Here is a 25,943-nt window from a genome sequence, read left to right as displayed (position 1 = left end):
TTCCTCCACAACCACCAAATACCAGCCTCCGGAAACATATTCATAATCATATCACTCACCGCTCCATTAACACACTGAAAGACAACACATTGCTGCATGCCAGACCCCCTGATATCCACCCTTCTGAATCCTCTCTCCCATGAAAGGACAGAGTCCACCTGGCCAGACTGCGGTGCGGCCACCACCCAGCACTTCTAAGCTACCAGAAGAGGCTGGATGACCGCATTGTGAACAGCTGCCCAGGATGTAACACTTCACCCCATACCATACAACACATAATGGAAGACTGCATTATACACAATCATGCACGCAAACAACACAACATACACTCTATAAAGGATTTGTGGGAAAACCCAGTTTCGGCTGTGGCATTCCTTGGGGAGACGGGACTGCTCGGACAGACAGTCTAGGGAACGACAACAACAACACATACATGCACAATAATGACAAAAGATGGTTGGCCAATTATTTAGCAGGTAGAAATGCCTGTGTGACATATAATGGCCAATCACTTCACACCAGAAACATTAGGAATGGAGTACCTCGGGGCTCCATCCTATGCCCCACACTCTTTAACCTCTTCAGTACGCCGATGCCTACATAGGTGTCATGAGGTGTAAGTGGGTATACAAGTTTGTTAATGTTGGCATCTTGATTATATATATTTTTTGTAGTTGTACATGAGTTAACCCCAGATTCTGTGAACTGGTTTGATCACATTTTCTGTGATTATTATTAATCAGAGTAAAAGCAATACAGTAATACAGCAGACTATATTTTATAATGAGAGTAGTGTGATGCATCGTACATCTGGCAGCTCATGCTGCAAGTGAGAATTTGACTCATACTGAAGTGGTTAATCTATACATGCATGATATATCCACACTCTACAAATACAAATCTATTTTTACACAGACAATACAAACAATTACATGCACACACCATATGCAGATGGAGCCACATAAATACTGCAGCCATACCTTGACACATTCAACACCTGGTTCACTACTGATTCAAAATACCCCAAACCAATCCACAGCCACACTTCTCACCAACTTGACAGGAAAACACAAATACATACCACGCCTCTCTATCAACAACACTTTCGCACCACATACATATTTACCCAAGATTCTTGGTGTAACATACAATACATCCATGTCATTCAAACAACACATCACAAACCTAAAGACAAAATGCACACCTAAACCCAATGTAATTGAATAACTTCCAGTTGTAACATTTAGACAAAACAAAGAAACTACAATATACAAATAATACATATGCTCAGTGATGAATTATGTAAGCCCTGCATGGGCCCCTAAACTCACTTTGACACACCACAACACCCTACAGACTAAACAGAACAAAGCCCTAATGATAATTATAAGATGCATAAATACAACACCTATAGATCATCAACACAATGAAACAAAAGTCCTCAAAGTTAAGAATCACTTTGACATGAAAGGCACACAAGCATTTGCTGCAGCCTCCCCAAACACAGCCCACCCTCTACACTGCATGGCAGAACACCCACACATGCCAAAAAACATCAGAACAATACCCAAATACCTATATCACACACATCTCTTTTCTTCTTCCACAACCACCAGACACCTGCCTCCAGAAACATATCTATAATTGCATTTCTCATTGCTCCATCAACAGACTGAAAGCCAAGACACTGGTGCATGCTCCACACTTTGATATCCATCCCTCTGAATCCTCTCTACCCTGAGAGGACAGTCCACTTGGCCAGGCTGTGGTATGGCCACAATCCAGCCTTCCTAAATTACCAGAGCCAGCTAGATGACCACATCACAGTTTGTCCAGGATGTAACACTCCCTATACTATACAATACATTATAGAAGACTTCTTTTTACACATTTACACATGCCAACAACATAAGGGATTTGTGGGAAAACCATGTTCCAGCCATAGCGTTCCTCAGGGAGAAGAGACTGCTCAGTTAGACTGTCAAGGTAACAACAACATATTAAATAAGACTGCATTGTGCACAGTTACACATACCAACAACACAACAACTCTATAAAGGATTTGTGGAAAAACTATATTCCAGTCATAGCTTTCCTCAGACAGTTCTGGGAACAACAACAACCTCCAGTCTTCAAACTGCACTGAATGAGGTAGAGCACACTATTTAGTTTTCCTTAGAGCATAATGACTCCCTTCCTTTCCTGGACACACAATCTTAAAACATGACAACCAGCTGAAATTCAAATTTTACAGGAAACCTACTAATAATATTGATTTAATTAATTTCTACTACCATGACATGGGGGTTAATAAAGAAGTATATATATCTATTTTCCCTTGGGAATACCTAGGAAACCTGCTGGCTGAGCAGGTTAGAGTGTCATTACTTGCGGTGAAGGTTGAGAGGATGGTGGTTCAAATCCTACCATCGGCGAAGTTGAACCAAGTGCATGGTTCATTAAATTCCACACTACAAAGTCCTTTGTGAAGGGTACCATTCTAGCCTTCCAATAGGGGGGGAGTTTGTGGTGTTAAACCATATCAGGATTACCTAGAGGATAGGGACTGCTACATCAAAGCCTCTCCAAACTAAAAGTTCTGGTTTTCCTCATAAAGCAATGCAGGATAAAGGCAATTAACCCTTTAAACTCCGATAACAAGATTCTTGTCATTTGGTCAAATAAAACAAAAAATCATAAAACACCAAAATGTTTGATCAAAACCAGAAAAATATGACGTCAGTCCTCACGCGGTCAAGCCGCATCAGATGATATTCGGATGTACAGGCCAGCGCGAGGCCTACCATATCCGGTGTTTCGTATCTACACCACAAGCGGCTGACATGAGTTGAATGGGTAAAGATGATGGAAAGTCTTAGACTCATCTCACCAACAAGGAATGTCACCATCAACCTTGCCCAAACACTGAAATACAACAATTTGGAAGTAGTGTGCCAGTCCAGTGAGGCAATCAAAGACATCACAAAAATGAGAATATGCACTGGTAGGAAGCCTGATAGCAAAGCCAGTGTCTATCAGATTCTGTCCTCAAGGTGTAACAAGTCCTTCATTGGGGAACCAGCACATAACCTGAGAACTCAGATCCAAGAACATAGGTATGGTGTCTGACATGTTGTCACCACTAATGCTTGTGTCACACACAGGAACAGTAGCAACCACCTGATGGACTGAGAAAAGGCAGAATTACTGGTACAAACACACATACATATACAAAGGGCTTTTTCCCCCTTACAAGGGAGATAGCCAAAGTCAAAAGACTAATTCCACTCCCACCCATTTCATCCCCCACCCACTTCACTACCCATCTGGAGTATTGGCTGCATGTTATTCTGAAGTAAAAATCTACTCAGAAGCATGCAGCTGACACTTTAGGGTCTTTATGAGGCACGCCTACAGACCAGAGCCACACATCAATTTGTCTGTGTTAGAGGAAATCTCTACTTATAGAAAAACGAGTCCCTCCATTATGCTGTCCCCCCCCACATTTAATATTGTGCTGTACCACTTCTCTAAGTGTGCATTTTCATTTTTGCCAGGCCCTGTGGTAAGGGAGAGAGAATACTGCCACCAAGAGTTCCCACTTGAATTGTAAAAGGTAACTAAAATGGGATGGAGGATAGATCCAATGAGGACATTCCTAAAAACAACCAAAACATAGAACTACTGGTACTCTGGGAAAATACAGAGAAAATGTCTGGAAACAGCTACCATCCAGGGATCCAACATGATTGAACAAAATAGAATTTTTTTTAACATTTCACCCTATCTGATGCCTTTGTTTCCAATAGTAAACGAAATCTTGGAAAGCTATCCCTAGTTTCCCTCCTCACCTTTTTTCTCATTCATGCATTTGTCCATCAATGGTAGACAAATCCCCCTCACCTTATTTCTTCCATTTATGCAGTTGTCCATCAGTGGTGAACAAACATCCTGCACACATCCTGTGACCTTCCCCCAGTTTCTCCTACATATTCTCAAGAGTTTTTGTTCCACTACTCTGTACTTATAAGAGTGGATTTATGGTTTTGACTTTGGCCATCTCCCTTGTAAAGGAGAAAAACCCTTAGTATATGTATGTATGCACTAATAAAACTCCACCCTCACATGGTGTTTCTTTTGACAGACTCATCAGCAACTGGACACTGCATATAAATAAGTACTCATTGAAAGAACACTACAGAAAAGAATCCACTAAATTTCCTAAAATCAGCACCACAGGGAAATCACTTCCAAGACAGACAAAAGTAACATGAACATGACTATGTTCACTTAACCACTCATTATTAAAATAATACCTACACACATTTGGCTGGGCAACAGATGCCAAATATCTAAGATGCATCCACCATATTTAAAACACAGAACATTTAATGCTACACTGTCCCTCTTTCAGTTAATCTCTCATTGTCTGGGTTTTTGGTCCACATCTCTAGCAGGAGACCTATGCCTCGCAAGTAACTGGCAAGAGGCACAAGTCACTCAAGAGGATATTGTGTTGCTGTCTGGGTAAGGCTAGAATGGAGCAATTTAGGATGAAGTGTTCAATGTCTTCTTGTGTGGTGATTACATCTGGGGCAGTTTTGGTGTAGTTTTTAAGTAGGGCAATGTAGGATGAGGTGCTCAATGTCTTCTGTGTGGTAATTGCATCTGGGGCAGTTTGCTTCCATGGCCAGACCTGTTTCTTTTTTTGTATAGTTTTACATCTGGACAGTAACCACTACACAGTTGTGCTATTGTGATTCTTGCTTGTCAAAGGATAGATTTTTCTGTTTGGAGTTTGGTGGTGCATGTGGTTTTTTTTTCAGTTGGCTGTGCTTGGTTTATGTAACAGGATGCATGGGTGAACTGAGGGCTCTTGCATGGAACCGTGTGCCTACAATTTTCATGTGCTGCTCTATGGGGAGAATTTTGGTTTCTGTGTAGATTTTCTACTGGGGTAGTTTTAGTGCCTTCTATTACTATAATGCTGTTGGCTGTAAGGTGTCTGTTTCCATGATTACAGGGGCCCATGCTGGGGAGATGTACTCAAGTGTGGTTTTTATGAACTGTTTGCAAACTATAATTAGTTTCTTTCATGCTTGCTACTGACTTTTGTATTTTCATTTTCTTGTTCATTTTTGCAGTTTGGTCCTTGATAAGTGGGGTCTACAGGACATGTGCATATCATAAGTGAGGCCCAGGAATCACTGGATATGAGAAAAGCTTCAATGCCCGATAGAATCACAAATGGTTACTTAAGAATGCAGGGAGCAATTAGTTGGCAATAATAATAGCCTAATTGTGTGTTCATTACTAGTAGTGTTACAGGACTGGAAAATGTGCTATCATGATACCAATTCAAAAAGAAGGAATTAGGGAGATACCATTGAATTACATACTGGCATCCCTGACCAGCACAATAATGAAATTGCGTGAGAGAATTGTGAAAGAACACCAAGTTGAATTACCTTGAAGAGATGAACATTTTGGGGGACATCAATTCAATTTCAGAACTGGAAGATCATGCATGTCAAACCTATTAAGCTACTCTTAACCCTTTCAATATGATGATGTCTATGTAGGCTTTGTGAGGAGCGAGTAGGGATATGAAGATACCAGCATCAGCATCTTGATTATATTAATTTTGTAGTTGTAACTGAGTGAGCCCCATTTTCTGTGAACTGTCCTGATCATATTTTCTGTGGTTATTAATATTCAGAGTGAGAGAGATTGAGTAATACAGCTGTAACTTTATATTCTGTAATGCGAGTATTGTGATACATCATCGTGTATCAGGCAGCTAATGCTGCCTGTGAGAATTTGACTCATATTGAAGAGGTTAAGCTACTTAAGCTACTACTCAAGTAGTTGATGTGCTGCACAAAAGGTGGGTAGATTACATGTACCTATATCTAAAGAGGATCCAGCAATGAGTACCTGCATGAGGTGGTCCTGTGAGGAGGATGTCACATGGTCATCTCCCTGCCGCCCTTCTTCAAACACCATCAACTTCCTCAATTCCATTTAGAGGTGCAGCCCTGAGGGGCTGACACTCAGTCTTTGGAATGGGCCCAAGATTTTTCTTTACTGACTTCATTTGTACTTCATTCACCTTGAAACATACGGAGAGATGACAACTGTTGACTGCTCCCTCCTGTTTCTTTCAGCCAGGAGCATAAATCAGTCTCCAGAAAGATCTATGGGAGGGTCTGTGAATCAAAAGCTGTGGGACTATGGCCTGCCAGTCAGTGACATTCAAGGTAACAATGGACTGACTGATATTTTGAGAAGGCATTCATCAAGGTACCTCATGACAGATTAGTATGAAAATTGAAACATACTGGACCAATCATTGAATCCACTGCCCCTGGTCTCTCTTTCAGAAGATCTGGGTCTTCCGTAAACATACTGTAGAATACAGACACTATCTGTTTGGATAGATTTCCTGAAGAATGGGTACATGAGAACAGTAGTAAATGATAAGATGAGGACATTATTAATGATAAGATGTTAAGATGGAAGGCAGTGATTAGCAGTCCCTTAAGGGTCAGCATTAGCACCTGCAATGTTCCTTATCGAAGTAGAGTAAATGACATGATGGATATGACAATCTGAACTATATATTTGTGGATAATGCAGAGATCATAAGAGTGTGAGAAGGAAAGGACTGCACATTATCAAAGATCCAGATAGTATGCCTGGAACTAAATGCAGAAGATGAATTTCAAAGCCACACAATGCCAGGTCTGGAAATGAGAAATAACTTAAAAAGACCATCAGTGAATTATTCAATGGATAGAGACAATTACAAAAATAAAATAGGAGAAAGATCTAGGAGTGTTAATTAAGGATACTTTGTCACCTGACAAACATATCAGTGAAATTGTGTGTGAGACAAAGATTATATAAGAATATAAAAGTAGCTGTTCACTGCATGAACAAAGAGATGATAAAAACTACTCAAAGAGAGCCCCATGAACCCTACCTTGGAATATGCAATGGTGGTATGCAATCTGCAAGAAGTGAAAAATATAAACACAACTGAAAGCATACAAAAACAACCAAAATTATTCCCAGCCTTATTGGTAAACCATACAATTACAAACTGGAAACACTAGACCTGCCATTATGAAAGGAACAAAAAAGAAAGAAGTGACTTGATCTCACTGTTCAGGTCACCAAAGGGGGTGGATGAAATTGACTGAGAAAATCTCTTGGTTTGGAACAGAAGGGTATTACAAAGTCATGGGAACAAAGTGAAAAAGACGTGTCTGAATGATGTGAAAATAAAAAAAAATTCATGAAGAAGTAAACTCCTGCAATAAACTAGAGGATGACATAGCTCAATTGGACCTACAAATAAATTCAAAAGTGGGTATAATAAGTGGCTGTATCTTACTACACTGCTTCTGACCCAGGGCAGTGGGCGAGATGCAAGGATGACCCATCATCCAGGAGAAGCCAGAAAAGAGGGAGGGAGGGGTGATGAATGGGAGTGGAGTATGTGGGGATGAAATGGGTGGGAGTGGATTTATGCCTTTGACTTTGGCTATCTTACTTGTAAGGGAGAAAAGTTGTTGGTATATGTAACATAACATATACCAAGGCTTTTTCCCCCTTACAAGGGAGGTAGCCAAAAAGGAAAAGGCATAAAATCATTCCCACCCATTCCATCCCTGAATACACTCCACACCCCTCCACCCTCCCTCTTATCTTAGCACCTCCTGGATGACGGGTCATCCCTGCACCTTATCCACTGCCCTGGGTCAGAAGCAGTGTCGCAAGACACAGCACATCCACAGCAAGGCCGCTTCATTAAATCGGCGACCCCCCCCCCCCTCTTCGTCCCCCCATGCATAACAGGAGAAGATGGGGAGAAATCCCTTCGGGCTGCGTCAAATTTTGCTCACACATACTACCTCACCCCCCATCCCCCCTTATCATATGTACATATATGTACATGTGATAAATGGAGTGAGACTGAACCCCATGAGTTTAGCCCCTTTCCTGTACACTACAATTTGGCAAACACAGACAATGTTATCTTACACTTTGACACTCAAAGGCACACAATATAGTCTCTTCTCTCAGCTATCAATGGGCCAACCTGATGGTTGTGACTGAAGTCCTTGAGCTGCAGGTCTCCTGCAAAAGATCTAAGGTTGTGAACTAAGTGATCAGTATCTCCCAGAAATCAAGAGACACTTCTCACCCAACACAACCATGAGTCTTCAAACACCTAACAGTCACTTAAAACTGCCTGCAAGTAGCTAAAATAATATTTATATTGGTAACACTCTGAAATACATCAACTGAGCTAGGTTTTCACTCTGGAAATTTTGGTCTATTTACTGACTGAAGAAATTTTATATATAAAGTAAAAAAAATACTAATTCTATACATAAAGAAATTCTTAAAACATAACCCACACCAAAAATGTTGAACATATTGTTTTATCCTTCCTTAGATTAAAATCTAGTTGTCTGAAATGACTCCAAACTTCCTTACAAGATACTTGTTTAATATGTAACTTCAGGTATATTTTGCTGGAAACTCAAAGGCCTAAGGTATTCAACAATGCCCACCCTCCCATAACTAGGATATGCCCAGAGATTAGATTCCTGAAGGAAGAAAATTTGTAATGAAGCCTGTGTTTTGTACATGAGGGGGCCAAATTGGGTATGCATTGTGATTCACCACAGTCTTGCCCCACATGACAGACTCATGACCAACAAAAGGACAGAGTCCACCTGGCCAGACTGCAGTGTGGCCACCACCTAGCACTTCTTAGCTACCAGAAGAGGCTGGATGACCGCATTGTGAACAGCTGCCCAGGATGTAACACTTCACCCCATACCATACAACACATAATGGAAGACTGCATTATACACAATCATGCACGCAAACAGCACAACATACACTCTATAAAGGATTTGTGGGAAAACCCAGTTTCGGCTGTGGCATTCCTTGGGGAGACGGGACTGCTTGGACAGACAGTCTAGGGAACGACAACAACAACAACAACTACAGCCCTGCTATGTGATGAGTATCTGAGGAAGATGTCTGTATCAACCAAGTGGTCCCATTTCAGTGTTAGGAGGTGACCCAAAGGAAGGCGACCTAATACGACTTCTGTGTACCTTGAAAGAGGTTGTCTTCCTTCAGGAATTTTGTCTGCATTTCTAACACTGTTATGAATTTCTTGTTAGTATTCTTTATCCAAGGAACCAGGCTGTAGATGTGTAGCTGAGTTTATGTCTATCAAACATAAAGAGTGCTATATAATGGTGTGTCCTCCATGTTCAGAGACAAAACAAGTCAATCACTCAAAATCAAAATGTCTACAACCACATGTTTCCATAGCTACATTCCCAGCAAAATGACAGTAAAAGGAAAGATGCATGTCATAGTTATGGGCACAGTTTGTTCCTCAACTTTTATGCCATTACCCAGATAGAGTGAGAAATGAAGTGAGGAGGAGATCGGAGGTGGAATGGGAGTTGGGAGACACAGTTGATGAAAAAATATTGGGATGGTTTGGACACATGAAATGAATGAATGAAGAAAGATTAGTAAAAGAGATGTGGGAGGGAGAGGTAGAGGAAGTAAACACGAGTGGGTGACCAAGGATGAGATGGGTGGATGGAGTAAAAGGGGCATTGGAAAAGAGGGGGATGTCTGCTGAGGAAGGAAGGGAGAATGAAGATAGGGGCGAGTGGAGAATGGTTGCGTATGGATGAGGCTGTGATGCATGGAAAGGAGTGTGGGGGGGTATGTGTGAATTATATTTTGACATAACACAAAGGGATTTCTCCCTGTCTACTCTTTTTCTGCATGAAGGGATGGAGAAGGGGGCTCATTGATTAAATGAAGTGGCCTTGCCGTGGATGTGCTGTGTCTTGCTACATTGCTTCTGACCCAGGGTAGTCAGCAAGATGCAGGGATGACCCATCATCCAGGAGGAGCCATGAAAAGAGGGAGGGAGGGGTGGTGAATGGGAGTGGATTATGTGGGGATGAAATGGGTGTAAGTGGATTTAAGCCTTTGACTTTGGCTGTCTCCCTTGTAAGGGGGAAAAAGCCATTGGTATATGTATACACCCAGAATGTGAGGGAGCTATGCATGGGAGTGAAGATCAACAGCCTTAGTTGGTCCTACATTAATTATCTATTTAAATGAAACTTATAACTGCTACCTTCACAAAATCAAAAACCGTACAGGAGACCCTCTGGGAACTAATGACAGGTACCTGAATGTGGTGATCCTGAAAGATGGACAGGGAAACTAGTTATTTTTTAAAACCTGTCAGCCCCTTAACCCCTATTAAGAGGTGCAGCCTTGAGGGGCTGACACTTGGTCTCTAGACTGGGCCAAGGATCTCTATCTCTTTCAACTTTAATTGTATTTCTTATAACTTTTTACACATGAAGAGCTGACAAATGGCAGCTACTACCCTTTTTCTACCCCTTTCAGCCAGTGACATAGAAACAGTTCTACATCAATACAACACAGACTACAGTCCAAAGTTTCTTTCCACAGATCTGCAGCATGGGCCAAAGACCTTTGCCAACCACTGTGGGACTGCAGGTTTATCACTTATTGAAATTTATGTATGTATGAAACTATAGGCAACTATTATCATTATTGCTGTGGATGTACTGTCTTGCTGCATTCCTTATGACCTGGGCACCAAGCAGGAGACAGGGATTATCCACTAGAAGCTAAGATGAGAAGGAAACAAGGGTAGTGGATAGGAGTGAAATGGGTGAGAGTGGAATAGGTGGGATTGGGTGCATGCCCCTGCCTTGGCTACATCCCTTACAAGGGGGATGATGACGATGATGATGCTCCCTGAGGAACACCATGGCTGGAACAGGGTATTCCCAGAAGTCTCTTATATGGTCCATATAGTGTTGTTGGCATGCATAATTGTGTACAATTGGTAATTTAGAAGGGTTGGATGGTGGCCACACCACAGCCCGGCCAGGTGAACTCTCAGAGGAGAGAGGACTCGGAGGGATGGATGTCAAGGAGTCTGGCATGCAGTAGTGCGTTGTCTTTCAGTCTGTTAATGGAGCAGTGAGTGACATGATTATGGATATGCTTTTGGAGGCTGGTGTCTGGTGATTGTGGAGGAAGAGTAGGGAGTATTTGCAGGTGATAGAGGTATTTGGGTGTTGCTTTGATGTTTCTTGGTATGTGTAGGTATTCTTGTTGTTGTCATTCCCTGGAATGTTAGTCCAAGCAGCCCCGTCTCGCCAAGGAATGCCACAAACCCTTTATAGAGTGTAGGTGTTCTGTCATGTACTGTAGTAGATACACTGTGTTTCTGGAGGTTGCAGAATGTGTTCGTGTACCTCTCATATCAAGGTGATCCTTGACATTGAAGACTTTCATTTCATGGTGTAAATGGTCTATAGGTGTTGTTATAAGGGGGAAGAAACCCTTGGTATATAGACTGATTATTGTCAGATGTTGACTTGATTACCTCCCTTATAATGGGGAAGGAACCCTTGGTATATAGATAGATTATTGCTAGTCAACATTGCTACTATTATCATCCCTCTGCACTGCTACAGTCTTTGCATCTCTTCTTTACTATTTCTGACTCCATCAAGCTGACTCTTCAAAAGAGAGAAATATAATATGGCAGGGGGTCAGGCAACCCTTCACCTCAACAGGTTGATATGGTAGTAGGTGTGTATGAGTGTGTATTTAACCTCTTGAATACAATAATGCCTATGTATGCATCATGGGCCGCGAGTGGGTTATAAGAGGATGTCAGCGTTGGCTTCCTGGTTATATTTATTTTGTAGTTGTAGCCGAGTGACCCTCATATTCTGTGAACACGCTTGATCAAATTTTCTGTGATGTTATATTTACTCAGGGTGAAAGATAACTAGTATAACAACAGTAACTTTATATTTTGTAAGGTGCTTATTGTGATACATCATCGTATATCAGGCAACCTGATGTGCATGTGAACATTTGACTTGTATTGGAGAGATTGACTAATTTGCCTAATTGTAGTATACAGAAAAGGAGCAATGTTCGTTAGGTCCTGTCTCCTATTTGCTAATTTTCTAACATACCTAGACTCAAATTCATGTACCGTTCCAACTTAATTTATATCCTTGATTTCCATTTATCATATTTAAATTTGAACTCACGTACTCTTTGAAGTTGGGTTATACCACACCCACACAGAAAGACAAAAAAAAAAACCACATCTTATGTGTGTTTTTCTTTTCCTTACTTTATTTTATGTGGGTGTTAGCTTGACCTACACATTTTTCTCCAGCTCTGTTCTAATGCACATTTTTACTCGTTTAACATCCTGAGTATATGATTTTATGGCCTCATTCATCCAATCCACCCACCTTTCCATGGTTTTTCGTTTTCTATCATTACCAGTACTAGCATAAACACATATACCAAGCACTTTTTTCCCCTTACAAGGGAGGTAGTCAAAGTCAAAGGCATAAATCCAATCCCACCCATTTCATCCCTACATACTCCACTCCCATTCACCCTCTTTTCTTCGCTCCTCCTGGATGACAGGTCATCCCTGTATCTCGCCCACTATCCTGGGTCAGAGGCACTGTAGCAAGATGTAGCACATCCACAGCAAGGCTGCTTCATTTAATTGGTGACCCCCCTCTCTGTCCCCTCATGCAGCAAAAGATAGACAGAGAGAAATCTTTTTGGGCTGCATCAAAATATCATTCACACATGCTCTCTCACCCCCCATCCCCCACCCACTCCCATCCATGCTTCACAGCATCATCCATACACAACCCTTCTCCACTCACCCCTATCTTCTGTCTTCTCCCTTCCTTCCTCAACAGACATTCACCTCTTTCCCAATGCCCCTTTTACCCCATCCATCCATTTTATCCTCGGTCGCCCCCTCATGTTCACTCCCTCCACCTCTGTCTTCAACACCTCTTTTACTAATCTTTCTTCACTCATTCTTTCCATATGTCCAAACCATTCCAATACTTTTTCATCAACCCTGTCTCTCAACTCCTTTTCCACCCCGACTCTCCTCTTCACCTCCTTGTTTCTCAATCTATTCAGCCTAGTAATCCCTATCATACTTCTCAGGTATTTCGTCTCAAGCACATTTAAATTCTTCCTTCCTTATGTTCCATGTTTCTGCCCCGTACAGTACTGTCAGCACAACCATGCCTTCATACAAAATCCTCTTAGCATCTACACCCAAATGTCTATTTCTCATTACACTTTTTAATCCCTTTAGGCATTTACTTGTTTCTCTCAATCTATATTCTTCTTCCACCTCCACTCCTCCCTTTCCCACCACATTCACACCCAAGTATTTAAAGGTCTCCATTTCCTGTCTCTCTCCCTACTCGCTTCCAATTTGCTGCCATCCTCTCCCCTTGTACATCTCATCACCTTACTTTTACCCACATTTATCTTCAACTTCCTTCTTTCACACACCTTCCCAAACTCTGTCACTAACTTCCTTAATCCCTCCTCTGATCCTGCTACAAGTGCAGTGTTGTCAGCAAACAACAACTGGCTTATCTCCCATTTTTCTCCATTTTCTTTAACCATCTCCAATCCCCAGCCCATTACCCTTGCATTTACCTCTTGCACCACCCCATCCATGTATAAATTGAACAGCCATGGTGACATGACACATCCCTGGCAAAGTCCCACCTTTACCTCAAACCACTTGCTCTCTCCATTTCTAATTCTAACACAGGCTCTACTACTCTTATAAAAACTCTTGACTGCTCTTAACAGCTTTCCTTCTATTCCATATATCTGCAATACCTCCCATAGTGTCTTCCTGTCTATCCTGTTGTAAGCCTTTTCCAAATCCATAAAGGCCCAAAAAACATCCTTATCTTTTCCTATAGCTTTCTCACATATCTGCCTTACCACAAAAATCTGATCCATGCAACCCCTACCTGTCCTGAGCCCACACTATTCCTCACCAATTACTTGCTCTGTTCCTCTCCTAATCCTCTCAATCAAAACCCTCCCATAAGCCTTCCCAAATACATTCAACAAACTGATCCCTCTGAAACTACTATACTCATGCTTGCCTCTTTTTCCTTGTAAAGCGGAACTATACATTCACTCCTCCAGCACTCCACCCTCTTTTAGACAAACATTAAACAACCTCACCAGCCAGTCCACCATCATAGTGCCTCCCTTTTTTAGACACTTCCCATGACACCCATCTAATTCAGGTGCCTTACCTGCTCTCATCATTTTAATAACTGCTTTCACCTCATCTTTCCTTATTTCTCCTCCATTTTCCTCAGTAATCATTGTCACTTTCTTACTGCTTCCTACTGCGACTACCTTTCCCTCCCTATCTCCCTTCACATTTAACAATTCCCTAAAATACTCTGCCCATCTTCCTCTTACCATCTCTTCTATTATCATCTCTCCATCAACACCTTTACCTTTTCTCCTCTACTTGATTCCCTTCTCTTCCTCTCTTAATTTCCTTCCAAAACATCTTTTTATTGCTTTCACAGTTTTCTGTCTGCCCTCCTTTTTGCCTCCTTAATCTTGTGCTTTACTTCTCTTCTCTTTCCTTTGTAACTCTAATATGAGTCTCTCATCCTATTTTGCAAACAATCTGTGAATGCACGTTTCTTCTCATCTACACGTATCAAATCTATTTTCGTAATGAAATACATGTTTCATCTTAAAACATACATAAATGCCATATTTTCTTGTGCAACCTTTCATTTACTCTCGACACTTCAAATTTGTCACACTTTAATCTACACTAATGCCTTTCTATCTGTTCTACCATACCATTCTACCATTCTAAATGTTGAGAAATATGGTACCTGTACCTTTATCCAATCATATCTGAAATAAAATCCAATATATCATTACTTAAATGAAAGTGAAATATTCATGACTTTACCTCATGTTTTTGAAGCTGGCAGAGACTTTCTAATTCCCTTATCCTGTCCCGACTCACAAAAACTTCAGCTTCATTATCTGAAAAAGTATATTACATTAAGAAAAATCCTGTGAGCCCTGTTTCTCAATTTCAAAAGATACACAAACACAAAAATGGATCATCCTTCAAAAAAAAAAGTGGTAGGAAGACCACATTACTTCATAAAGGTATGCCAGGAACATGAGATGCAAAATGCCAGGGAAATTACCTACACAGTGGACAATCATGGCTACAGTACACAAAGGTCAACTCATTCACCCCCTATCCTCAAACAAGCTCCATTACTTATATGTATAATAATTTCTGACTAATCTCAACTTACTTGCCTCTACCCCATGCATCTACAAAATACTCCATAATGACTATCTTTCAATCCTGTCATATACCTTCTCCAAATCCATCAAAGCCCAAAAGACATTTTCATCCTTTGGCTTGTTGTTTTGTTGTTGTGCTTAGCTATTATTGTAGATAATCTACATGGAAAAATCCAATACAGAAGACCTAACAATAATAAATCCACTACAAAACAGCTGCAAACAAAACCCAAACATGCCTGGACAAACTAGAACAATGAATGAGACAAAACGAAATGGCAGCAGCCCTCAGAAATCATCAATGACTGCTCACACCAGACAACCATGAACCAAAGAAACATCCAACAGTAAAAATGAATGGCTAACTTCTTCCTTTGAACAAGAGCCCCAAAATCCTAGGTTTCACTTTTGATATGCACATGTCCTTCTGCCCACACCCCACAGACCCAACAGCAAAAATCAAAATGAAAATAAACATATTAAGATCCCTAGCAAGCACAGGCTTTGTTCAGGAGAGAAAAAAAAATCACATTTCACAAACAGCTCATAAATATCACACTCAACTATGATTCCAAAAAGATGCCCATCCAAATACACAAAGCAAAGCATCAAGAATAATAATTGGATACACTATAATCACCTCAACAGAACATATACATACATAAACCCAAATCCTTCCAATGGAGCAGCACTTCATATGAAAATGACAGGCACACAATTCTATGCAAAAGCCCTCAATCCCATCCATCCATCCCACCACATAAAACAAGCATACATACATATACCATATACCAAGGCTTTTTCCCCCATCCAAGGGAGGTAGCCAAAAAGGTAAAAACACTCCCACCCATTTCATCCCTAAATACACTCCACACCCCTCCCACCCTTCCTCTCATCTGAGCACCTGGATGACGGGTCATCCCTGCACCCTGCCCACCGCCCTGGGTCAGAAGCAGTGTCGCAAGACACAGTACATCCACAGCAAGGCCGCTTCATTTAATCGGCGACCCCCCCTCTCCGTCCCCCTTTGCATATAAGGAGAGGACGGGGAGAAATCCCTTCGGAAACAAGCAATACCAAATAAACAAGGGAAAATGGCAGAACAGTACCCAAACACTTACAATAACCTACCAGTTTCATCTCAAAACACATCCATAAGAAAATACCATACTCCCCCTAACTTCCCAGACATCAATCCAACAGAGAAATCCCTCCTGCACCAAGCATGAATCACACTGGCCTGACTGTGTTCAGGCCACCATCCTGCTATAAAACAGTATGAACACAAAATAGGCTTAGCCACAGAATCAAATTGCCCTAAAGACAATCACCACACCAAACACCTCATCCTACACTGTCCTATTCTAGCCTTAAACTGGCAACAATACCTCTTCCTAGAGTGACTTTTGGGCCCATTTGGTGGTTGTAGCTGGTTACTTTGGGACTCTGGATTTCCTGTAAAAGAGACCTGGAACAATGAATTGAATGACTGACTACAGGGACATGGACTAATGACAGGTATCTCTCAGTGGTGGTCCTACAAGATGGAAGTAGAATCATCTCTCTGATGGCCATTTTCAAAACCCATTAAATCCCTCAACTCCATCTGGAGATGGATCCTTGCTGGTCTGGCATCAAGTCTCCAGATTGGATCTAAGGTCTTTATCACATTCAACTGCATTTCCTCCACCTCATATAAGGAGAGCTGACAACTGGCAACTGCTCCCCTCCTATTACTTCCAGCCAGAAAGTCTGACACTAACACAACACAGACAATAGTTCATATTTTCAAAGCAGATCTATGGCCCAAGGACAAATACCAGGTACTTTGGGGCTGCGAGTTTCCTATCAGTGAAACTTGAGGCAACAGGAACCATTATTACTTATCATTAGTATTATTATTACTACCTGTATAAGGTATAAACACCCTACTAATATATAGATTACTAAAAAGCCACAATTCTAGCCAGCACTCTTCTTATCAATATATATATATATATATATATATATATATATATGTATGTATATTTTTTTATATTTTTTTTATAAACAGACAATAAATAGAAGAAAAAAAAATATATATCCTTTTCACATTGAAATGACATAATAATGCTGCATGTCAGACAATCACAGTCAAATTGATAAAATACCCCCATCTTTCTGGCAAAGCAATTTAATCATTCAATTACCATGTAAATATCACACTAGTGGTAGTATCAGTATTGGGGGAAAGCTGTTAAGGGTGGTCAAGAGTTTTTATGAGAGTAGTAGAGTCAGTGTTAGAATTGGAAAAAGAGAGAGCGAGTGGTTTGAAGTAAAGGTGGGGCTCCATCAGGGCTGTGTCATGTCGCCATGGCTGATCAATGTGTAAATGGATGGGGTGGTATGGGAGGTAAATGCAAAGGTGATGGGCAGGGGATTGGAGATGGTTAAAGATAATGGAAAGAAGTGGGAGGTCAGCCAATTGTTGTTTACTGATGATACTGCACTTGTGACAGGGTCAAAGGAGGGATTAAGGAAGTTAGTGATAGAGTTTGGGAAGATATATGATAGGAGAAAGTTGAAGGTAAATGTGAGTAAAAGTAAGGTGATGAGATGTACAAAGAGAGATGATGGCATCAAGTTAGGAGAGAGTCTGGAGGAAATGGACAGTATTTGGGGTTGCATGTGGAAGGAAATAGAGGAGTGAAGGTGGAGGTAAACTGTAGGTTGAGAGAAGCAAGTAAATGTCTTGCAAGGATTGAAAATTATCATGAGAAACAGGCATTTGGGAATGGATGCAAAGAGAAGATTATATGAAGGGGTGATTGAGCTGACAACACTGTATGGGGTGGAGACTTGGAATTCAAGAGAGGCAGAGAGAAGTTTAAATGTGTCTGAGATGGATTGTCCAAGATGAATGGTAGGGGTTACAAGGTTGGATAGATTACAAAATGAAGTGAGGGGGTCAGCAGAGGTGAAAAGGAAATGGCAGATAGAGCTGATGAAAGAGTATTGGGATGGTTTGGACATATTAAAAGAATGAGAGAAGAAAGATTAGCAAAAGAGGTGTGGAAGGCAGAGGTGGATGGAGTGAACTTGAGGGAACAACCGAAGATGAGATGGATGGATGGGAGAAGTCAGAGAATATGGGTGAATGGAGAATGGCTGTGTATGAATGATATTTTGACACAGCCTGAAAGGATTTTCTCCACCTTTTCTTTCTTTTTCATGTCTGTCAAGCAAGAGAGAGAGAGGGTAGGGGATGGGGGTTGTGATGTGGTTATGTGTGGAAGATATTTTGATCCAGCATGAAAGGCTTTCTCCCCATCTCTATTTTCTGAATGTGAGGATGGAGGGGGGGGGGTTACCATGAAAGTGATGCAGACTTGCTGTAGATGTACTTTGTCTTGCTTCATTGCTTCTGGCCCAGGCATTGGCAGGAGACAGGGATGACCCTCTATCCAGAAAGAGTTAAGATAAGAGGGAAACAAATGTGGTGGATGGGAATGGAATAGGTGGGAGTGGGTGCATGCCTTTGAACTGGCTACCTCCCTTTTATGGGGGAAGAAGCCCTTGGTATATAGATATATAGAATAGTAGTAGTAGTAATAGTGGCAGTAGGGGTAGTACGGGCAGTAGTGGTGGTGTGGTGGTATGGTGGTGGTGATGGTGTGGTGGTGGTGGTAGTGGTGGTAGTAATAGTAAAAATAATAGTAAAAATAATAATATCAATACTAATAATAATCACAATAATAATAATAACCTCAATAATGACAAGCCATTGGTATATAGGCAGATAAAATAATTATAATAATAATTGAAGCCTGAAGTTCCAATGACTAGGAATGTACAGCCCCACAACAGATAACATTGGTCCTCAGGGACTCCCATAAATCTCTCAAAGAAATGAGCTGTTGTCTGTTGTATTAATATGGAGCTCTTCTTATGTCATCAGCTTACAGTAGTAAGAAGATGGGAACAGCTGCCATTTATCAAGTTTCATATGACATATGAATATATATATGTTTGTGTGTGTTTGTGTATGTATATATATGTGTGTATATATATATATATATATATATATATATATATATATATATATATTTATATATATGTTTATATATATATTTATATGTATATATATACATACACAATAAACATATTGACAATATATGCAAAAAACCACTGGGGAAATGAAAAGATTGGTGACCAAATGTTTGCATCCATTCAAGACATCTTCAGAGGTACTTCTGAAGATGTCTTAAATAGATGAAAATGATTGGTCACCAATCTTTTAATTCCCCCCCCCTTTTTTTTTTTTTTTTTTTTTTTTTTTTTTTTTTTTTTGAGTTGGACCTCAAGATAGAGATGAGGGAGTTGATGAGTTTTGCAGATAGCCAATAGGGAGATGATTCACTCTAATGTCTGTTTTAAAGGATCACCACTTACATGTACAATATTGGTCTCATGTTCCACAAAATTCACCATAACAGCTAATCACAAAATTGAGACAATATCATAGTATTTACTATATTCTTTCTTCGCTTCCTTGAGATTGTGTATATACTGGATTCATCCACCATAAAATTTGGAATTAAGAGAGATGTGATAAAATACTGCATGTATCAAGAAATTATAGTCCACAATAGAACCAATTCTATAAAAATGGCTGTGACTGGTTAACATTCATGATATGACATGTTGAGTGAAGAAAAGGTTTACCAAAAAAAGTACTATTTAGCAGCCTCTTCTCTGTGAGTTACATGGTTCAAAACATAATTTTTAGAATGATAACATCAACAATAAACCTTCTTTTTTAATAACTAAGCAATCATAATTTTTTCAGTAAACTGAAATCAGAATCCCCTGAAACATTAAACAATTAGAAAAATATTACTTTTCTTCAAAATGCTACATAAACCTATTCTACTGAATAATCATCCAACAGATCAATCAATCCACTGCCCCGGGTCTCTCTTGCAGCGGACAAACAATTCCACGGTGTCCTGGTATACAATACGGAACACATTATCTTAAGACTGCCCTACATTCACTCAAGACAACTCTACTTAATCTCTTTACTCTTTGACCTATGGGAAATCCCAATGGCCAAAGATTCCTTGTGGCAACTGGTTTTTAACAAGGAAGATCTTGGTCAATATAAATTGTTAGTACAATGAGATAGAGTTTTACATGAACTAGGACAGAACATGACACAATATCTGGTAATTTTTAAAAGTGCACACCTACGTGATATAGCAATAAAAAATTAAATAATTTGTAATTACAATACACCAATGTAGTATATGTTATTCTTGGTGGAAATTAATAATAGAAAAGGTTGCTAAAAGCTATAAACAAACAAATATAGCTGCTTCAGTTACTTGAGACACCATGTTTGTTTTGGTAGATGTGGAGGCTGAAGAAATTAAAGTACAATAAATTCATCTATTCTAACCTAACCTGTCAATAATAATCAAGCCTACCTACCTAACCTAACCTGCATTTAGTTATGCAGAACCTATAATTCTAGAGGTCATCAAGGTTGTCGTCATCTCAAACCTCTGAATCTATCATAACAAAGATGACATGCAAAGGAGTCAAAGTGACGTCATTCATTTCTGCATTGGTTTTAGCAATGTTTTCTGTTTCTGACTTCCGGCAAGAAAAATATTTATTACATTCATGTATTATAATTCAAAAAATTAATATTTATTTTTCTAATGCTATACCACTTAGGTATGCACTTCTAAAAAATACCCAAAATCTAAATGCACAAGTCATAGATAATTAAACTTAAAACTGAATTTAATTTGTTTACAATTCCACTTCTCTATATCTGAGTTTCTGCACTACTTCACCAAACATAATTAAAATCCCTACAAATAATATTTCCCCTCTTTTTGTCTTTCATTATCATAAAAATTGTATTAGAGGGAAAGTGGTTGACCTTTTACATCTATTGTTGCCACACCCACATTCACGTCAAAATCCCGTTTCCCAGATATCAAGACTCAGTTTTCTCGCGACAGGGAGACCATCATTCGAGCAAAACAAATGTATAATACATCCACAATATCAACAACAAAAAATCGCCAAATTGATCACATATACTGATTAGCTATTGGTTATGCTTTCTTACATATGAAAATTTACCAGCGACCAAAATAAATATAAAGTCTTACCATCCACCTCCTCTATGCTTTCTGTCAAAACCTCTTTGGTAAAGTTTGACAGCTGGCCTTTTAGGGAGTTCAGGCTATCGTTTATATTCACACCTAACCACGACATTATTGCGGGTACTGGGTAGCGTTACAACATCAATTTCACTACTACATTTGTTATCAATTCAACTGGGCTTCACTTCTGTAACCATAACAAACTACAAGATCTATTCTCTGCCAACTCGGCAATGTTTTGATGGCACACAATCACGAAAGGTACATTTTTTGGTATTGTCAGTTCATCTCTTGAATAATTATGTATGTCTTAGACTTTAATAAGTTATTAGGTAGATTTTTACATAAATTTCTATAAGAATTTCAGTCAATATAAATAGAAATTTACACGGCACATATTTAGGTTAAATGCGTATAAAAGTATATTGCTTTAAAATTTAATATAGCATGTAAGTAATCAAATTACTTATATTAGTGTCAATTAGGATAATGTAGACATAATCATCTATGTACATTCTTATGTATATGCTTAAAGATGTATAGCCCTTCAAACTGAGAGTGGAGTGTCCTAAGAAGACAAACTATGGGAAGATTTCTTAGTCACAACTCATAACGCCATCTATTGTCGGAAAAATGAACGATCAGAGGAAATAGCGAATGCAGAAGTAATTATATGTACACCTATATATGTAATATGTATACCTATATATAGATGTACATGTATATATGTAGATAAACATACACACACACACACGCCAAACTGCTAAGGAAAATAGAAACTGATGAGGACTGTGAAGCACTGCAGGAAGACCTAAATAGGGTATGGAACTGGAGTCAGAAATGGGAAGTGGACTTTAATACTAAGAAGTGTAGCATAATGGAGTTTGGAAAAAGCAAAAACAGAATATCAGGAAAATATACAATTGGAACCAAAGAAGTAAAGAAAGTAGGATCCGAAAAAGATTTGGGAATAATTATCACGAACGACTTGTCCTATGATATACAGATTAACAAAATTGTCGGGGAGACTTACAACTTGCTAAGATCAATAAAAGTGGCGTTTACATACTTGGACGAAGACATGATAAAAAAAATATTGGTTACATTGATAAGGCCTAGATTAGAGTATGCGGCGACATTGTGGTCCCCCAGTACCAAAAAGAATATAAAGAAAATAGAAAGAATCCAAAGGGCAGCTACAAAAATGGCACCTGCACTTGCAAACCTATCATATGAGGAGAGATTGGCTAAACTGGAGTTACCGACACTGGAGCAAAGAAGAGAGAGAGGTGACCTATTGACCATCTACAGAATCATGAGAGGCACAGAGGTACTCGATAGAGAGAACTTACTTAACTGGGACAAAAGAAACACAAGGGGACATGGAAAGAAAATAAAAAACATAGCTATAGAAGAGAACTGAAGAAAAACAGTTTTCCTCATAGAGTTTTGGACACTTGGAACAAACTGGACAATGAAATAGTATGCGCAAAAACCATTCATGAATTTAAAAACAAACTAGACACTGCAAGATACAAAGGCGGGACATCACGAGCATAGCTCCTCTTCCCGCAAAATACAACTAGGTAAATACAACCAGGTAAATACATAACACGGTGGCGCAGTTGGTAGAACGTTGAGCTGCCACGAAAGTGGCCCGCAGCTCCTGGTTCGAATCATGCTCAGGGCCGAAATTATTTCGGTACTGCTGCGCTTCGGGTCGTTACTCTAACTCTCGTGGGCGGGGAGTTGGGTGTGTGTGTGTGTGTAAGGTCATAGCATTACCCATAGATCGGACCTACGAGCTCTGAGCTCTCTTCCAGGAGGGAAATAGCTGTCGATCACGAGTCCAACACGTGATCCAAAGACCAAGTGAATACACACACACACACATACGGCTCGGTGGCGGATTGGTAAAGCACTGGCCTCACAAGCCAGAGAATCGGGGTTCGATTCCCCGGCCGGGCGGAGATAAGTTGGGTTTGTCTCCTTTCACGTGTAACCCCAGTTCACCTAGCAGTGAGTAGGTACGGGACGTTAGTCAAAGAGTTGTGACCTTGCTGTCCCGGTGTGTGGTGTGTGAGTGGTCTCAGACCTACCCAGCAATCGGCAAATAATGAGCTCTGAGCTCACTGCCGTAGGGTGGTGTCTGGCTGTCTCGACAGAGACTGCAGCAGATCCGAGGTGAATACACACAGTTGGAATAAGTTAGATGAGAAAGTGGTGTGTGCAAAAACAATACATGAATTTAATGATAGTTTAGATAAAATGAGATATGAAGACGGGACCCCACGAGCATAGCTCCCCTTCCCGTAAAATACAACTAGATAAATACACACAGTTGGAACAAGTTAGATGAGAAAGTGGTGTGTGCAAAAATAATACATGAATTTAAAAATAGTTTAGATAAAATGAGATATGAAGACGGGACCCACGAGCATAGCTCCCCTTCCCGTAAAATACAACTAGGTAAATACACACACACACACAGATATATATATATATATATATATATATATATATATATATGTAATATATAAAATCAAATCAAATCAGCCACCCTGAGTCCACTGCTGAACAAAGGCCTCCTTCATAGCATTCCATGATTCACACGACCGTGCCATCCTCTGCCACGTCACTCCTGCAAACTTCTCGATCTCGTCTCTCCAACTTCTGTCCGGTCTCCCTCTTCCATGCCTATATATATATATATATATATATATATATATATATATATATATACATATATATATATATAATATATATATATATGTATATATATATGTATATATATATATGTATATATATATATATATATATATACAAATATATATATATATATATATGTATGTATATATATATATGTATGTATATATATATATATATGTGTGTGTGTGAATATATATATGTATATATATATATATATATATATATATATACATATCCCACCAATCATATTCCACCATTTTTATTTCTTCTCTGTTGTTTGTACGGCCCACGGGCCTTTATATTCTAATGTTTTTCACATTTGTAATCAGTTTTACCCTGAAGACGACCATGTGAAATGGTTGAAACAGCTGTCGGTATAAAATGGAAAACCACTCTGACGACTTTCGTACTTTCCTCCAGAGTTTGAACCATGAAGAGAAAATGATACTTAGAAAGTTATAGAAATATTCTCTAAAAATCATTGGTGCCACTTGTGCTTTAGCATTAAACAATATATATATATATATATATATATATATATATATATATACATATAGATATCTATATAGATACATATATATATTTATATATATACATATATATACATATATATACATATATATATATATATATATGTGTGTGTGTGTGTGTGTGTGTGTGTGTGTGTGTGTGTGTGTGTGTGTGTGTGTGTGTGTGTGTGTGTGTGTGTGTGTGTGTGTGTGTGTGTGTGTGTGTGTGTGTTAGGAAGGTTTAATGTAGTTGCATATTTGTAAAATAAGACTTATTGACCCACTGGCGGAGAATGAGATAAGATGGACAGAAAATATGTATATTTCGCCCACTATCTGTGGCCCTCTTCAGCAGAATTATACATAGTCTGGAGTATGAGAATATATATAGATAAGAGGGGTACAATTGGGGACAGGGAAGAGGGGGGGGCTCATGTTATATGTCTTTGATGATGTCGGGGCGAAGGTTGATTGGTAGTGAAGTCAAGCCCTGCTGCTTTTGAGGAGCCATCAAAGTTCTGCAGCCTGGGGACCTTTGGAGGTATTAAAATTAGGTAGGATTCTATAATTTTCCTTCGAATTATCCTAGTCCATGCGATGGTACCAGCAAGGAGGATTATCGTTATATACGTCTACAAAATCATCGCCAGTATGACACCTCACGAACTGGTTCAGTTCTCGGTAATCCAACACCGATCGTACTTTGTTCTTTGTTGGCTGCACCACTGCCATCAGCGGGAAGATTCCACCGGCTCCTCCCAGGGACTCAAAATTCCCTTATCAATCCACCGCTCTACTTCGAGGTCAAATTCGTCCCTCACCCCTCTCCGAGAGTCTGTTTGTAGCAGTCGACTTTGTTCTTCAACAGAGGTGAGCTTCTTTCGGGTAACACTCTACCTCCCACTTCTGCGCACCCCAGTCTATATTACATTCACCACGTTGACACCACAATTTCTTTTATTTGTTATTAATTTAATTGTGGTTCTTTATGACTGACTGCAAGTTGCAAAATGTAACATTTTCACGAATACAGTTTCTAAATAAACCTCAGACCCCATACTTTTTTAATGAAATAGTTTACCTGGCTTTATTGTGATTTTTTTTTTAATATTGTAAACTTTCCAGTGATTTACAAGAAAACTAAGTACAGCGATGAAAAACAACTATTATTGTCCATCAATCAATTCCTTAGAATCTAAATGATAAATTGATGGACAGAAGTTCTGTTTTTCACATCCGTGCTTATTTTTTGTTGGCAGATAGAAGAGAATCATGAACCTACCTTATCTTA

General features: G+C 39.6%; 1 protein-coding gene across 2 annotated transcripts in view; it reads right to left on the bottom strand.

The window, feature by feature from the left end:
* Positions 1–21,686, bottom strand: part of LOC143028660 (uncharacterized) — a 245,980-nt gene extending 224,294 nt beyond the window's left edge. For both annotated transcript variants that reach the window (XM_076191085.1, XM_076191130.1), the window contains exons 1-2: positions 21,441–21,686; positions 14,921–14,997 (exon numbers count right to left, since the gene is read on the bottom strand). In XM_076191085.1, coding sequence (XP_076047200.1) covers positions 14,921–14,997; positions 21,441–21,546 — 183 coding nt within the window. In that variant the 5' untranslated portion in view covers positions 21,547–21,686. The remainder of the gene's footprint in view (positions 1–14,920; positions 14,998–21,440) is intronic.
* Between the last annotated feature and the right edge of the window lie 4,257 nt (positions 21,687–25,943).

The sequence above is a fragment of the Oratosquilla oratoria genome, chromosome 1, assembly GCF_046742065.1.
Source record: "Oratosquilla oratoria isolate Oo_2021 chromosome 1, ASM4674206v1, whole genome shotgun sequence".
Lineage (NCBI taxonomy): Eukaryota > Metazoa > Arthropoda > Malacostraca > Stomatopoda > Squillidae > Oratosquilla > Oratosquilla oratoria.
The sequence above is the reverse complement of the archived record's forward strand: the minus strand, read 5'-3'. Positions and strand labels throughout refer to the sequence as shown.